This window comes from Cebus imitator, unplaced genomic scaffold, assembly GCF_001604975.1.
Source record: "Cebus imitator isolate Cc_AM_T3 unplaced genomic scaffold, Cebus_imitator-1.0 Scaffold163, whole genome shotgun sequence".
In the NCBI taxonomy this organism is placed as follows: Eukaryota; Metazoa; Chordata; class Mammalia; order Primates; family Cebidae; genus Cebus; species Cebus imitator.
Window position 1 is genome coordinate 2,073,097 of NW_016107478.1, and position 18,093 is coordinate 2,091,189.

The 18,093-nt window shown below is 43.6% G+C and overlaps 1 protein-coding gene across 2 annotated transcripts in view; it reads right to left on the reverse strand.

Moving 5' to 3' along the window:
* The window catches only part of FYB2 (FYN binding protein 2), a 113,989-nt gene extending 96,198 nt beyond the window's left edge, over window positions 1-17,791 (reverse strand). The window contains exon 1 of one of the 2 annotated variants that reach the window (XM_017543991.2): window positions 17,349-17,791. In XM_017543991.2, coding sequence (XP_017399480.1) covers window positions 17,349-17,357 — 9 coding nt within the window. In that variant the 5' untranslated portion in view covers window positions 17,358-17,791. Of the gene's footprint in view, window positions 1-16,595; window positions 16,710-17,348 lie in introns of those variants that run through there. The other variant, XM_017543990.2, reaches the window with a different exon arrangement.
* Between the last annotated feature and the right edge of the window lie 302 nt (window positions 17,792-18,093).

Here is an 18,093-nt window from a genome sequence, read left to right on the forward strand (position 1 = left end):
TATGCAGCCATCAAAAACGATGAGTTTATGTCCTTTGTAGGGACATGGATGAACCTGGAAACCATCATTCTCAGCAAACTGACACAAGAACAGAAAATCAAACACCGCATGTTCTCATTTATAGGCGGGTGTTGAACAATGAGAACACATGGACACAGGGAGGGGAGCATCACACACTGGGGTCTGTGTGGGGGAAATAGGGGAGGGACAGCAGGGGGTGGGGAGTTGGGGAGAGATAGCATGGGGAGAAATGCCAGATATAGGTGAAGGGGAGGAAGGCAGCAAATCACACTGCCGTGTGTGTACGTATGCAGCAATCTTGCATGTTCTTCACATGTACCCCCAAACCTAAAATGCAATTTTAAAAAAAAAGGAAAAGAAAAAAAGAGAAAAAAAATGTTGCAGGGATCTGATGGCTCTAAAATACAATTCCATTCTAAAATGTCCCTCCATTTTTAAAAAAATAGTAGTGTTTCACAAGTATCTATCAGTTAAGATGCTAAGTCCTTCTCCTCCTTGATCTGGTCCCAAACCACCGCTACATGGCTTTATGTTGCAGTCACATAGAACTCCTGGGCGCCCTCTAATGTGGGTCTTGCTTTCCTGCACCCCATCACAGCCCATGGTGTCATGGTCAGAATGCCATTGCACATCTACTGTCCAAATTTTACTCATCCTTCTAGGCAGAGCTTACATGCTTCCGCCATCAGTGGCCCCTTCAAAACTTAACCTCTCTCTCCACAGACCTCTTCTGGCAACAGTTCTTAATCCTGGCTGTGCATGGGAATATCCCCGGGACTCTTGAGCCTGCCCCACTGAAACAGAAGCTCTGGGGAGTGCATATTTTAGGAATCACCTTCAGTGCTTACTGTGTGGCCAGCTCAGCATCTGGTCCAAAGAACACATTTGAAAACATGTCTTATAGCATTTCATCTGCAAATCTCTGTTCGTCTTATGCCCCTTACCATTTTTCATATCCTACTACAATTATTCAAGTAGATGCTTCATCTGCCCTATATTCCATGAACTCCTTGAGGTCAGGCAGAAACACATACTAGACTTTGTAGAGCCCACAGGTTCAAACATGAAAATTTACTCTGAGTAATACTCAATAAATATTTACCAAACTAACAGGGAATGACATGAATGAATATATTTTGGGAATAATAACCTCCAGAGAGGATGATCTTTTAAAAGGCTTTCTTTGAGAACCACAAATTAATTTTATGCCAATGATGCATCTAAAGTGCAGGTTCAGGCCAGTTGTAGTGGCTCAAGCCTGTAATCCCAGCACATTGGGAAGCTGAGGTGGGCAGATCATTGGAAGTCAGGAGTTCAAGACCAGCCTGGCCAACCTGGTGAAACTCCATCTCTACTAAAAATACAAAAAAATTAGCTGGGCATGGTGGTGTAGGCATGTAGTCTCAGCTACTTGGGAAGCTGAGGTGAAGGAATGGCTTGAATCCAGCAGGCAGAGGTTGCAGTGAGCCAAGATGGTGGCCCTACACTCCAACATGGGTGACAGAGTAAGACTCTGTCTCAAAAAATAAAGTACAAGTTCGATCATGCCACTTCTCTGTTTAAAACCTTTCAATGGCTCCCTGTTACCTTGTTGATAAATTATACATTTCTTAGCCGAACGCATAAGGTCCTCTCTGGTCTTTTCTTGTCTATGTCTTCAACTTCATTTCCCACCACTTCCTGCCTCTAACTCACCCCTCCAGTAAAACTGAACTTGCCTCTGTGCCCCCCACCCCTCCAAAATGCCCTTCCCACCTTTATTTGCCTGGCTAAATGTATTCATCTTTTGAGATTTAGCTGAGTGACCAATTCCTCCCAGCAGTCTTTTCCAGTTCTTAGGTCGGGCCAAGCGTGTGTGCTTGCTCCATTTTAGTACCTTCTGCTTCCCCTGTCTTTCCACTCATCTAGTTTTATTGATTAAAGTGATCTGCATATGTGCCCTCTTTATCACACCCCCTCGAACATGTGGATCAGATTGTATTATTGTGTTCTTTTTACCTGTGCTTCTGTTACTGTGCCTAGGCACACAGAGAGTTGATGGACAATACGTGTTATTTTGAATTAAACTGAGCAGATTAGAAATCATTTGTTGTATATTTGTGGGTGGGGTAACTGGGGGAAAATCAGGAGTAATTCTAGATAAAATAAAATGAAAGGTGTATTGGCTTCTTATTATGTTAATGCATTTCCAGGCACTGAGCATAGTAGCATGTGTATGTTGTCTCAATTGTCATAATCCTTACAATTGGCTTCTGAGCTGTGCCCCCTGAAGATTGCCAGGTCACATGGCAAATGAGTGCCGAGCCACGAGATGAACCCAGCCCTGACATCAAAGCCTGTTGATATGGTTTGGCTGTGTCCCCACAAAAATCTCCCCTTGAATTCCCACATGTTGTGGGAGGAGCCCAGTGGGAGGAAATTGAATCATGGGGGCAGGTCTTTCCTGTGCTGTTCTCATGATAGTAAGTCTTATGAGATCTGATGGTTTTATAAAGAGGAGCTCCCCTGCATGAGTTCTCTCTCTTTGCCTGCTGCCATCCATGTAAGTCGTGACTTGCTTTTCCTTGCCTTCCACCATGATTGTGAGGCCTCCCCACCCACGTGGAACTGTAGCCCCTGACATCCCAAAGCTATTGTGAAGCCCCCCAGGCTTCCTCCACCCATGCCCACTAGCCTGTTCTGTCCACAGTTCCTTGTGCTGCCAAGGAGCTAATGCAGTGATCCTGACCTCTCTTGTCAAGAGCACACTTCTTTGCTGGTTGCTCCTTTGAAGCATATGCGCGTGATTATTTGGAACAGTTAGACTTGCCACGTTGGGTCAGTTTTAGGAATTGTTTCTAGCTAGAAGGACTGGTATCCTTCCAAGTCTAGCATTTGGGGTATAGAAAATTGCTGTGTTGTGTGGTAGGGTTTTTGTTTTGAGTTTTATTTCCCCCTTTGGTCTCCTGGCTTTTTCCTTTCCCTTTCCTTTTCCATTGGCCAGCTTGGGCCTTCTCGTGTCATCCTTCTAGGAAGGTGCCTGCCTGCTCTGTCTGCCGGCAGCATGCATTCAACACCGGAGCTCAGGCCTGCAGAGTGGGCTGGTGCCTCCTCCGCCTCAGGACGTGGGAGTTGGTGAAGGGGCTTTCAAAAAATGATAATCAGAGAAAAGGTAAAGTCTTTGGTAGTTGCTACCCACTCAGATCTTGGAAGGCAGCAAGGTTTTGTGGATCTAGATTCATTAGGCATGTCTTCTCATCAGCCAGGCCAGGACTCGGGCTTGCCAAGAGCAGAGGCCCTCCCAGCAGCCAGACTGCCACCACTTTGGGGGCTTTGTGTACAGAGGTCTGGGCCTGAGACCTCATAGGCTGCAGAACTCTGGAGCAGCCACCATCAAGAAGTCCCTCTCAGGGGCCAGAACTCCTTTGCCACCGTGGATTTCTCAAGTCGGGACTGCATAATTAAAGCAGTTCCAGTTTTATTTTTTTTACAGCTTTTTTCCCAAAAAATGATTTGTAGTTGTGTGTGTAGCACTTTGCCCTGATACGTGTGCTCTACAATAAAAACCAAATCTCATTTATTTTGAAAAAAAAAACCCAAAAACCTTTAACACCTTTAAAGGTATTTAAAGTCCATTAAACACCTTTTCCTGTATAAATTACTCAGTCTTGGATATATCTTTATCAGCAGCATGAAAACGGACTAATACACTTGTGATATTTTAAAATCAACTCTATGCTATTCAGCATGCCTTTTCTTTAATAATGGTGTTTTCCCTCATCTTTTCCAGGCTTATCCAACAATCATTTGTTGTATGCCTACTACAGGTAACATAAATGCATGAGGCAGACACGGGCCTTGCCGTCCTGGGGTTCACAGTCTCATGGAAAGGGTGGACACACAGACAATGACAGCACCCTGAGGTCCCTGCTGTGATGGGGCAGCACCAGAGGCAGGACAGGAAATGCCTAACCAGGCTGGGGACAGAGGGACCTTCCCAGAGAAAGTGAGACAGACATAAAGAACAAATAGGAACTGGGTTGTCAAAAGGGGGAATGAAGTTATAACAAGCTGGTGCAAAAGTAATTGTGGTTTTTGTCATTGAAAGGAAGGGTAGAGGAGACGGCACTTCGAAGACCTGAACCTGAGAGAGTCTGGCATGTGTGGGTCTCTGGAGTGGGGAGTGTGGCTGAAATGGGAGATGAGAAGGAGAAATAGCACTGGGGTCGGGGGTCTAGAGAAGTCTCACAGGCCACTAGAAACAAACTTAACAACACAAATTTACATGTTTATGTTCCGAAATTCCTTTACAGAATACACTTGGAGATCATGAATATCAAAATGATATTTTGCAACCTTCAAATCCCCTCACTCAAGGCAGAGGCCTATAGAGAACCCCCAAAGCAAAGTGAAAAACAAAGGGAGATAACTATTCATTGCAAACAAATGGGGTTTATGATGCCTTTTAGGAAATCAGCCCCCAAAAAAGTGCTATAGGCTTGATATAGCTTCAAGATACTAAAACTTCAGCAACAGGTAACTGCCTTTTGTAGTGGAGTAAGGGTTTCAGAGGAAAAATTGGGCCACATACACCCTCAGGTTCAAAACGTAGCTTTCAACAAAAGGCTCAAGTTTAACTTAGTTGGCAGTCTGGGGATCAGGGCCTGAAGTCAGAATTTATGATCTCTGCAAACACACCAAGTCCTCCAACAACCCAATTACAGCCCATCCTGATTACATGCCCCACACTCACTCAGCGTTGCAACTTGGGGCAAGAACAGGAGGCTTCACTAGAAACTGCCTGCCAGGGAGCGGGAAAGGCGACCACAGAGCGTCCTTATTTGAAAGAGTTTCCTGCTCTCCCTGCTGCCCTCTCCTGCTGTGGACAGAACAGTCACTCAGTGTCTTCTAGGTTTATGACAGTTTTAGTTAAAGTGTAATTTCATGAACACTGAAAAAAGAAGGGTTGAATAACCTCTTTGAGGCAGTTTATTGCTTTTACTCCACAGCTATGATGTAAACTCCTCAGCCGATGCGGCCATTTTAATTTCTTAGATTTGTTTTCTATATTAGAGTCCCAGCTTCATGAAGAAGCAGTAAAAGAAATCAAAGACATCATTCTAAATGCATTAGGGGCAGGCTTTACAGGTGTTAGATGTTTTTGCTTTTCAAAGAAGATAAAGCAGCTCCTGTCTGGTTTTCTGTCTATTCAGGACCCTATTTCCCCAATAATAGCAAAGGAAATCCTTTTTAAGATACGGAGTACTAATCATTGTCATCTTGCTCATCAGTATCACCTCCGCTACTTCCATGTCACCCATTACCACACCCCACTAATTACTGAGTGTGCACCACGGCAGTCGACGCAGTGAATCTCCAATTCTGAGACAGAACCTCAGATTCTTCTAACAACTCAGCAAGGCAAGTGTTGGTCTTCCCATTTTATAGATAAAAAAAACAGGCTTGCAGAGAAAGCAAGTTTAGCTTAGGGATTGGAAACCATACTCTGGACTTTGGAATCAGATACTCTGTGTTTGGATCACTGCCCCTTCACTTTTAGCTAGATGATTTTGAGTTTAACTTTCATTCTCATCAGTAATATGGCAACAATAATAGTGTTTACTGTATTGCCAATTAAGTCAGACAACCCATGTTAAGTATACCAGTGCCTGGTACACAGTATATTTTCTAGAAATGTTAGCTACTTATGATTATTATTGTCATTATTATTATTGGTGTTGTTAAAATTTGCATTGTTTTCAAGAGGTAAGTATGAATTTAACAATGAGGTCAGATTCTGACAGTCAAGATTGTTTTACTATACCACACCAGGTTAGGCCCTTTTTATATGTTATTATGTTTACTCTGCCACTATACAGCATTAGAGAAATAATGAACTCCATTTTACAGATGAAGAAATTAAAGCTGGAGGGGTCAAGTCAAGTTACTTGCCTAAGATTAAAGAGCTAGGGCCGGGCGCGGTGGCTCACGCCTGTAATCCCAGCACTTTGGGAGGCCGAGGCGGGTGGATCACGAGGTCAAGAGATCGAGACCATCCTGGTCAACAAGGTGAAACCCCATCTCTACTAAAAATACAAAAATTAGCGGGGCATGATGGTGCGTGCCTGTAGTCCCAGCTACTCGGGAGGCTGAGGCAGGAGAATTGCTTGAACCCAGGAGGCGGAGGTTGCGGTGAGCCGAGATTGTGGCATTGCACTCCAGTCTGGGCAACAACAGCGAAACTCCGTCTCAAAAAAAAAAAAAAAAAAGATTAAAGAGCTAGTAAATAGCAGAACTAGACCTTCTGACCTCGATCCCCTAGCTCTTTCTAGCATACTTTCACAACCTCAATTCTTGGCTGCAAGCAGTCAAGAAATGCAACTGAAGGGTGTTTGAAAGACCGTTTATTTGGGACAAAATTTTTTCAACCAAAATTGATGCCTAACAGTCTTTCTGCTTTCTAAATATGTATTCTGCTAATCCACTCAGTAAACCTCAGGATCTTCTTTATTCCAGGAACTTGCAAAGCCAGACCTTCTTGTGAGAGAGGTTTACAGCAGCAATTAGTTGCACACCAATACCTGACAAAGACTCCAGGCACCAGCCCCCAATTTCCTTCACCTTGGGAGTTTGCCAGCTCTGAGGGGCCAGCAACACATTCTGCAGCCCAGCTGGTTTCTTAGGAAAGAAGCATCCTTGGCCCTTTGGAGGAAACCATGCACTGATGGCTTTAAAGAGAAACTGTGTGCTGTAATAGAAAAGCAGTAACGAGGAGAGCCCTGAGTAGATCTGTATTCTAAGGCAGTCACGTTATATTTCATCTCCATCTGTGAAATGGATATGACAGTTTACAGCAGAGATTTCACTAATGATCCTTGCATGGAGAAGAAGCTGAATGATGGTAATCTCTGTCTAGTTTTCCTGCCTGCCTTCTTCATCATTAGCTTAATCAATAAATGTTCATCCTCTATATTAGATGTGAACCCAAGCTACCAAGTTGTACATCTATTCTGTTGTTACACACACACACGTATATAGATATAGATCTAACATGTAATAGTTCTACCTCACCATTCACATTGGCTACCAAATGAACAGCACCCACTGGAGTTGTGCAACTCAGTGGCCCCACTGCAGACTGCACACTTCAGTGGTGATAGTGATGAAAAAATGTTCTCTGCTCTCACAGAACTTCTAGGCAAATGGGTAGCTTTAAAGATCTCCAGAGATCATTCATTCAATTTCTAGTTCAGTGCTGACTATGTACAAGGTAGTGTTCTAGACATGTGAAAATGCACTGTGAATTGTAAAACATACTACAAGTATATTATTAACAGCTATTTTCCTCTTATCTCTCCCTCTGAATCCCTTTTTTTCCCCCTCTACCTCCAGTCTTACCTCTTCTAGTTCATCTGCTTCACTAGATTCACTCTTCTTTCTTTTACTCCCCCTTGGGTTTCCTAACATAGTGACCAGAGCAGAGAAGACACTGTGAATATTTGCTGAAGGAACGAATGCCTCTATGCTTTTGCACACATTTCCTTCTCTTCCCAGAATGCTCTCACCCATGTTTATTGTCCGAAAAATATTTGTTTTACATGACTCAACTCAGCTGCAAGTCCCCGAGGAAACCTTCCATCAGGGTATAGTGAGAGGTGGTCACTCTCCTGTCTCCTACAGCTCCCTTCCCTCCTCTGCTGCAGTGTTTATTACACTCTTATTGCTTTTTACATTTTTCCCCCTTCCTCCCTAGACTAGGAGCAACTTCAAGTGCAGCAACAGGGTTAAGAACATGGGCTTTGGATTTTAAGTTGAAATCCTACCGCTGCGAATTCTGGCTCTGTCATCTTTACAAAGCGATTTCAGCTCTGTTTTCCTACTTCCTGGTGAGTGAAATGGGGATATGGGTTTTCACATCCCAGGACTGCCTTAGACATTAACCTTGGCTTGTTGCCTGACACAAAGCAAACCCACAATAATGATATTTTCTTGAAGATAGTTGCAATGTGGGTAAAGAGAAAGGAAAGAAAGGAGGAGGGGGAAAGGGAGAAGGAATAGAAAGAGGAGGAGGAAGAAGGAAAGAAGGAGAAAGAGGAAGACAATGATAATCTTGATGGTCATGGTGATTTTTAGTGAAGAAATGACTGTGGCAAAGTATATGTTCAGTAAATACGTTCAGAATTAATTGACCTGATGGTCTCAGATGGAAAAATTGTATCAGTTCTGTTAGGTGGCATTTTAGTTTCCAGTAATAGAAATGCTCCAATTTTGCCTCCTTCTTCTGCACTCATGGACATAAACTCATTCCATGAAGTTTTCTTAGAGTTTTCCCTCCAACCTGTACCCTTTGGCTCTAGTCATTCTGTGAAATTGTCCTATGAAGTTACCCTCTCCCCTACTCTCCCCTGTTTTCCACCCAGGCTAGCTAACAATGCTTATTCAGAACAAGGGGCATGGGACCCGCTCTATAAACATGTAGTTCTGCTCTGTTTAGACTTAGACTCAATTCACACACCCATTTTCCACTCCCTCCCAGAGGCTACCTTTTTCTCTCAGCAAATCTGAAAAATATCAAAGAGGACTTTCGCAAGACTCTTTTAAAAAAAAGGCCTGAGGAAACTAGATGGAGATGGCCTTGAGTTGGTCATATGGACACTGGGTCAGACTGTGTTACTTAGCTGAGAGATGCCAGTTTGATGTAAACAGCCAGAATAATTAAAGGGCAAAAATATATCAGGCACTGCTGCCTGGAATGCACAGCTTAATGGAACATTAACAGAGATTTTTCTTTGGATTGATTAACAAGAGGAAATAGTAAGACTTTAATGTCAGGTGATGCTTTATTTTTCCCATTTTTTGGAAGGGAGTCCTATTTGGATGTTTCCACGATCCTTAATATTCTATGTGTTTCTCTATCACTGTATTTACCATGTTTTATTATAAGTATCTATTTACTTTTCTGTTTCTCAGTAGATGGTGAACTCCTTCGGTGGATATCATCATCATCAACAGCTAACACTCACTGAGCACATGTATGCACCGGGCATGATTCTAAGTGTTCTCTATGTATTAACTCATAGCAGCTCTAGGGGAGGAACAGTGTCATCAAACAGGTAGCCACTCCCACGGAGAATCAGAGAGATCAAATAACTTGCCAAAATTGACACAGCCAAAAAAGTGGTAGCACTGGGATTCAATCCCAGAAGATGAAGGTTAATAGCACACATTCTATAAGAGTTCCTCTCTTTCAGAAACTTTAGAATCATGATATTGTCATCAAGTAGTTTAGCCTCAAAATGCATTTAAAACTTTTTTTCCCCATTCTTTAAAACTTTCTTTCCCTTCCTTCCCACCTGACACTCCCTTGCACTGGCTTGCCAGCTTATCTAATTATGGGCTTACTTAGAAATTCCAGGGGCTAATCTTGAAACAAACCAGCCATGGCAACCCAGCTGTGAAATTCCAGAAATTACCTCCAGGCAGTTTGTCAACAACCCAGCCTTTGTTGAGATGATGCCAGCCCCAGGTGGACCATGGCTCAAGACAGCCACGAGAACAAGACAGAAGAACCTTGCACCAGCACCGACATCTCATGGCTCCCATTCCAAGTTCCTCTTTTTAAACTTCTTTCCTAGCCTAAAGTTTCCAATGGTCTTTTTGTTTGTTTGTTTGTTTTTTAGATGGAAACTGAGATGCATCAAGGCAAAATAATTTGCCTAAGGGCACAGAGGCATGTGTGGCAAAGACCAAAGTCACACAGAGGTCTTGAGACTCCTAATCCAGTGCTCTTTTGTCCATACCACAACTTGGAGAAAAGGTTCTTGTAATGGGCCAAAAAAAAAAAAAAAAAAAAAAAGCACTGTTGTTAAAACAAACAAACAACAACGAAACAACGACAACAAAAAACCCAGCAGCAACAAATACTTCTGGATGATTTTTTTAAAGGGTGTGGAAAGTGGCTCTTCCCTGTTGATCTTTTAAAAATTTAAGTGATAATGCTGCTTTGTTTTTCTGTACTGACTTTTCAGTTGTTAAAGACCTTTGCTAACCATTTTCTTTTTCTTTTTCTTTTTCTTGACTAAGATCACACTCTTGTCTTTGAGGTAAGCCATTGGCTAGTTCATCAAAAGTGGATGACAGAGGGCTCAGAAAGTGGTTTGTATTCAAATGTCAGCTCTGCTACAAATTTTCAATTGGAGAACTTTGATTATATCAACAAATACGAATATTGGTCTAGGATTTTCTTCTTTTCATAGTACTTTCAAATACATTATTCTATGTATTTTATAAACAAAATTATCAAATCGTTATTATTAGACACACTTAGAGACTCTTGTCATCTGAAACTCAGAAGATAAGTGATTTGCTCAAGGTCACATTCCAAGTAGACTCAAATTCAGGTTTCTGGTTTAAAGATTTTTTTTTTTTTTTTTTTTTAACTTCTGTCGTATATGCCATTCACTGTCAGCATGGTAAAAAAGAACCAAACTAGTGGTTAGGAATGGGGACTCTGGAGTTAGGCACATTTGAGTTTGAATACTGATTCTACTCTGTCTGTAAAATGGGGAAGATGATTAACAGTAATAATATAGTGAAGAGTAATAAGTAAAGCCTCCACTTTTTTCCAGTATTATGATACAAAATTACTTATTATTTCTGAAGCACATTATTGGAACTTCTCTGTATTTAATATGTCCTAACAAAATGTTTCATTATTTTGATTAATCTTTAAAACTTTCCCCAGGGGTTTATTATTTCGGGTTTTAGAGATGTGAAAAGCTAAAACCCAGAAGTCAGTGATCAGGGAAAAATACTGGCCGTGGTTACGGGATCATTTCTGTCCATTTTCCATGCCGAGAGGTAATAAACGCTTCTCAGATTTCATCTCTGAGGAGCTTAACACAGCTGTCATTTTGGGAAAGGTCAAAATAGCAACATGATATAAAACACCTCCCAGGCTGATGGGGGAAGAATAGTGCACACAGTTATTTACATAAATTCTCTTACTTTATTTGCTGATACGGTTCATGTATTAGTTGCTAGGGTTGTCATGGTAAGTCCCACAGACTATGTGGCTTAAACAAAAGAAATGTATTGCCTTACAGTTCTCGACGCAAAAGTCCAAGATCAAGATGCTAGCAGTGTCGGTTCTTTCCTGAGGGCTGTGGGGAAGGATCTGAACCAGACCTCTGTCCTCGGCTTGTCGATAGCTGTGTTCATGTTCACATGGTGTCTTCCTTTTATCTTCACATTGTCTCAGCCCTGTGCATCTCTCCAGCTTCAAATTTCCCCATTTTATAAGGACACCAGTCATACTGGATTAGAGCCTACTCATGATCTCACTATAACTTGATGTATTAGTCTGTTCTTACACTGCTAATAAAGACATACCTGAGACTGGGTAATTCATAAAGAAAAAGAGGTTTAATGGACCCCCAGTTCCACATGGCTGGGCAGGCCTCACAATCATGGCAGAAGGCAAAGGAGGAGGAGCAAAGGCACATCTTACATGGCAGCAGGCAAGAGTGTGTGCAGGGGAACTGCCTTTTATAAAACCATCAGATCTCATGAGACTTATTCACTATCATGAGAACAGCACCAGGAAAAAACCCACCCTCATGATGCAATTACCTCCTGTCGGGTCCCTCCCAGGACACATGGGGATTATGGGAGCTACAATTCAAGATGATGTTTGGGTGGGGACACAGCCAAAACATATCACTTGATCACCTCTATAAAGACTCTGTCTTCAAATAAGGTCACATTCTGAGGTGCTGGGGGTTAGGACTTCAACATGAGTTTGGGAGGGGTGGGGTACACAATTTGACCCATAACAGTCCACCTGTTATTACTCTAAGTTTTGTTTATAGAATTAACTGCCTTTGAGTTCATCGAGCTGTTCTAAGCTCTTTAAATGAATTAATTTATTCAAACCTTGGTTGAATGTAAAGATGTAGGTACCATTTTTCCTTTATAAATGAGATAATTGGGACACAGAGAGATTACGTAACTTGCTCAACACTGAACAGCTAGTAAACAATAGAGCCAGATATTTAAACCAGTCACACTGGCTCAGAGTCTGTGCTTTTAAGCACCAGGCTTTGCTGCTTCTGTTAGCAAGACAAAATCCTTGCTCCCTGGGATCTCATAGTCTAGACCTGGGTCTGATCAAAGGGCCTGGGGTCTTGCAAGACCAGGAAAGACCAGTTGTGGCCAGGGGGTAGGGGAAGTTTCTCACAAAGGGGATGTCAGAGCTGAGTCATAAAAGAGGTGATGTCCAGCATGCTGGAGCGGAGAATGCACATGCCGAAGCAGCAGGCTATGAACTGGAACACGAGGGATGTGGTGTGGGTGAGGAGGCTAGAGTTGGAGGACACAGGGCAGGCACAGAGCTTGGACTCTACTCCAAGGGCAATGGGGAACAACTGGAGGGAATTTGGCAGCAGACGGACATGATCAGATTTTCCTTTTAGGACCATTTCTACCCAGGGGAAATGTGGGTGTGCAGTTTAGAGAAGGGAATACTTGACTCAATGGGAAAGTAATGACAGGCTAAATGCTGAGGACAGCACTGCTGCATAAGACTGGCTGGCAAGGACATCAACCCTCCAGTAGTACAGGTCACTTAATGTGTCACTGTCGAGGACTAAACACCACCATTCAAGAGGACTGTAGAGTGCAGCATCTCAGGAAAGATGGACAGGATACGCCCAGTCCTTTGGGCTTGTGACTAATTGTGTGATTTTCTTTTTCTTCTTCTCAGAAATTCTCCCAGAACTCACCAAAATCCTCACCCTAAGTGATCTGAGCTTAACCCAGACCCAGTCTACTCTCCCAAGAACAAGCCTGTTAACAACAGAACATCCTTATGGTACAGATCCTCTTGGTAGGTCCACTTGTGTAGACGTTACCCTATCTTGTGACTTATTCCTCGAAAATTGACTTGTTTATAAATAACCCTCTAAAATTGCTCCTGAAGCCTAAGTGGGGTTTCACAGACATTTAGACCTGCGTCCATCAAATATAAGCCATGCATGACCTTGGGATCATACTGCCATCCCAGAATGTCAGAACATGACAAGACCTCAGTGATATTTAGTTGGACCTCCCATTTTAGAGGTGAAGCCCCTTGGTGGCTCTTTTGGCTTACAGGATAAAGTATAGAAGGCTGTTCCACATCTAGCTCCTATTTACTTATTAGGATTCTCCTCTGGATACTCTGTTTTTAAACCTTCTGCTCTAGTAGCACCTTGCTGCTGAGTATCCCCAGCTATCACCCTGCCATATTACCCACCTCTACTGTCCACCTCTGCGGCCCCCTCTGCCTTCTCCCCTTCCTTCCCTTGAGTATTCCCTGATGAAATGCCACTTCCTCTTCCTCTGACATTTAGCTAAGACACCAGCTTCTCTAAGGAGCCCAGGATGAACCCCATCCCTGGTCAAGCATCCATTCCCAGTGCTTCCATCAAAGCTTGCGCCTTTCTCCATCAATATACTTTTCATGAAATATGAAGATTGTCTGTTTTCTTGACACTCTTACCTGCAAAGCTGAACAACTAGATGGGATCTAAAATAGGGCGCTTCTCAGAAATTCTAAGATAGGCCTGAGTATAGAGTCTACTGAGGAGATCTGACTTAGAGTTTACTCTTAAATTGAACGAGAACATTCATGGAGCAGCCACTATACATGAGGCACACTGGATAAGTTGTTATGAAGCATGTTGGCACTTTCTGCCTATAGAACTCAAGTTTCCCTGTAAAATGGGAGTTTGTAGTCTGGTTGGCATTTGAGAACTTTCTCACCTCCTGTATTTTATAATTCCATGACTTGTGCAAATCACTTATAAGAGGCAAAAGTAAACTGAAGTACTCTTCAACTATAACTCCAACACTCATTCATCAAAAATTCAAGCACCGTTTTTGTAAGCTCCCTGGCTGGCCAGCTCTCCTAGCTCAAAATGCTACAATTCTCTCTTGCAAGGACTGTGTAACTAAGTGAAAATCTACTTGGCTGAGGGCATGCACTAGACTATACCTCTAACTTAGAAAAAGAAAAACTCATCAACCTGTTTGGGTGTCTAAACTACAGAATAAAAGAAAATTCTGTAGGGTTCATTTGAGCCTTATGTCTATGAGGAGAGAAAGGCTTTTTAAGTAACTACACAGAATGAAGGATATATCTAATTGTCCTGATATCTGTTAATGAAAGCAAACCACCCCAAAACTGAGTGGCCTAAAACAAAAAAACAATTTTATGGGATAGGAATTTGCACAAGGCTCAGCTGAGTTCTTCCTCTGTTCCACAGGGCATTGATAAGAGTCATTTGGCTGCATCTCACCAGTGGCTGGTCTGGTCTGGAAGGTACTGATTTTAGCCCTGCAGGAACGGCTAGAAGGCTAGGCTTAGCTGGAACTGTCAACCGGAGTGTCTACATAACGTGTCTGCAGCAAGAAAGTATTGGGGTGTAGACTAATCACATGAGGGCTCAGTGCTGCAAGAGTAAGTGTTCCCATAAATGAGGTAGATAGAGCATGATCTTTTACGACACAGCCTCTGAAAGCAGAGTGTCACATGTGCCACACTGTATTGGTCAAAGTAGTCATAATTTTGACCAAGGGATGGAAACATGGGCACCCCCTCTTTATGGGAAGATGTCAGAGAATGTGAGGCCAAGCTGTAAAATCTCCCATGCAACATACACTAAACCTCAACTACACACCCAATGCTATTCTAAATAATGTAGATATGTTATTAAGATGATATTTCCTGCCTGGGCCACTTCCTTGAACTCTAAACATGCCTACGCAGCCCCCTAAACATATTGCATCTAAAACCAGCTCCTAATCTCCTTTCAAACCTGCTCTGTGTTAAGTCATCTCAGTAAACCTTGATTCCGCTCTTCCAGATGTTCCAAGTTTACAATTTGGAGTCATCAACAATTTTCTTTTTTTTTTTTTTTTGGTTGAATCCATCAGTAAATCCTGCTGACCCTGTGTTTAATCTATTTGCAGAGTCTGACCATTTCTAGCCACTTCATTGCTAAGACTGTTCTGAGCCACCATCCTCTCTTACTTGAATTACTGCAATAGTGTCCTACCTGGTCAGCCAGCTTCTGCTCTTTCTGTCCCTAGTATCTATTTTCAAAACAATAGTTAGACAATCCTTTCAAAACATAAGTTGGATTGCGTCACTGCCCCGTCCACGATGCCCAGGTGGCTCTCCATCTTGCTCAGACGAAATACTCAAGTTTCAATAATGGCCTCCAGGGCCCTGTATCATCTGACCCACTGTCTCACCACTCTCTCCTTCACTTCCTCCAGCTCCAGTCATTCCTTGAATACACCAGTGAGCTTCTGCCTCAGGGCCTTTACGTCTGCTATTCCTTCTCTGTAGAATGTTCTTCCCTAAGATACCTGCACAGCCCACTAATTCCCATACCTTTTCAAGCTTCTGCTCAAACGCTGCCTTCCATGACACCTTTCTTGAAACGATCCCGTTGAAAGTAGCAGTCCCTCTTCCTACCTGGCCATCCTTCTACTCTTCCCTGCTTTGTGCATGTACATTGCACTGCCTGCCATTTGACCCATATGTTTATTTGTCTTCTCTCACTAGAATATGAGTTTTAGGAAGGCAGGTATTTTAGACTGCTTCACTGCTGCATCTGCAGCACCTAACGCAGGACCTGATCACACAAACATGTGCTCAATAAATATATATTGGATAAGTGATTATTTTGTTAATTAAAAATAAAACAAAACAAAATCCTTCTTTCAAGATGAGAAAACACTCATCTCTCTTTTGATTTTTTTCTCTCTCTGAGCAGTGGACGTTATATAGTCGTATTAGCTTATCCCATAAAAATTTGATTAACTAACAAACAGGCTGTTTTGTACATTTTTATCTAATTTACTAACATTCTTCCTGCTGTCCTATTGTAATCCTTGCTAGCGATGCTTGGCTTATACTTGGCACTCAACAGTTGTTACCAACACACGTAAGCTCTTGTGCCAGCTCTGCTGCCAGCTGCGTGATACTGAGCAAATGATAACATTGTCAGTTACCTCACCTTAATAAATGGGGCAGTGGCATAGACCTCACTGTCTTGTCATCAGATAAACCGAAATAATGGATGCCAGTGCAGATCCTTGCCCATCAGAGATGGCAAAAATGTTAGTTTCCTTTTTTTACAAGCATGCTAGATCTATTCAGCCTGCACTTTCCGGTCAAGGAGGAGTTTCTCAAAAGTTGCTAAGTAGAGGCGGGGGTGGTGGGGAGAACTCAAAGGAGGGAGATGAAGTTGTACCAACATGCCCCTGCTCACCCCTTCCAAAACTCAGCTATTTGGACTGATCTGCCCCAGAGAGAAAGATGCCCTGTGCCCTGAGACAAAGGAGAGCATTTCCTGACCAGCAAAAGCTGAAATGGATCCTCTGTCCTGATTTAAAACCAAACGCGGGTGAGAAGCCACATGATTCACAGGAGAAAATGACTTGACTCCAAATGGATAATACAGAAGTATAGAAGCAACACACACACACACACACACACACACACACACACACACACACACACACATCAAAAGGAACTGACTTACTGAAGTCAGGAATAGAGGACAGTGGAGAACTGGACATGGAAAAAGGAAGATGTGATCAGTCAGGTGTGACATCTCCAACTATGCCAACAGCACTCCGCCATCTGAGGGGCAGGGAATGCTGGCATGGGGCAGGGGATTTCCCCATAGGTCATCTCTATTTATACAAGCACCTCTGACAGTCTCACAAACTAGTTGTTGCACTAGTAATTCTCTTTCATGAGTGAGGGACCGGGGACTCAGGATAAACAACACACTTGCCCCAGACTACACAGTTAATAAGGAGCAGAGTCCAGTCTAGAGCCACAAGCCACAAAAAGGCACTGCACAGCCAGCTTCCCAGCACCAAGCATTGCTCTCTGACCAGAAGGCTCTCTAATCACTGGAGAGTCCGGGTACAGTCCGCAAGGGCAAGTAAACACAGAGAGAAGCCAGTGAGGGCTTCCACGGTGGATCTGGAAATAGGTCAGGAGTCCTGCTGGCTGGGTAGAGCTAGGCCACATGCTGTCCTTCCTCAGTACCTCCTGTCTCCTCACACTCCAGGTGGCACAGGACATGGCACACCCCTCTTCCCTCCCACCAGCCCTGAGCAAAGCCAGTGTGAGCAGAACTGCACTGACTGACACCTGACATGTTTACTCCTGCCCAGGAGACAGGACACACAGGCAGTTTTTCCCCAGGGCTCTCAAATGGGAGAAACTTGACCTGCAAGAAAAGACACATAGAAAGCCAGCAACAAAACCGAGACGGCCTTACCTCTTCCATTGCTTTCCTCCAAGGCAGAGTTGGGGAGACGAGCCCAGCCTCCCAGAGCTGGGTCCTCAGGACAACAGTCTGCTTTCCTCTGCCTCTGCCAGCCAAGTAGCAATCACTTCCTACAGGACACACCTGAGCCCAGGCCCTCCACCTGCCCCCATCTGGGCGGAGGCTCCTCCCTTGCCTGGGGCTGGGCCAGGGCCGGCCTCCGTCCTCCCAGCTTGTCCCCGGCCAGCCTGCAGGGGGGTGGGGAGAGTCCTCTGCCTGCAGTCCTGCCAAGCCTACCTCTTCGCAGCAAGCAGCTTTTCCTATTGCCCTCAGGCTGGTCTGACAGTCACTCACCCTCTAGGGCATTTCCCTTTGTGCCCGGGAGGAGGGGGGTGCAGGAATGGGGATGGCAGGCTTCTGTTAGTACAGACTGAGCGGACTGGACAGTGTAATCTCTGTTAGTAACAGCCTCCGCCAGCTCCGCCCCTGCAGACAGCTACTTAATTTCACAAACCCTTTCTCACGGTCAGGGAAACCAAAGCCCAATGGGAACACGTGCCTAAGCCCACAGGGGCATTTAGTGGAGGCCAGAAAGGGAGCTAATATAAAGGAGCACCTGTTTTGGCCTGATATTTATCCATTTTAAATCCATTTAAAATGGATTCCCATTTTAAAAGGTGAAGAATGGCTGGGTGTGGTGGCTTACACCTGTAATCCCAGCACTTTGGGAGGCTGAAGCAGGTGGATTACTTGAGGT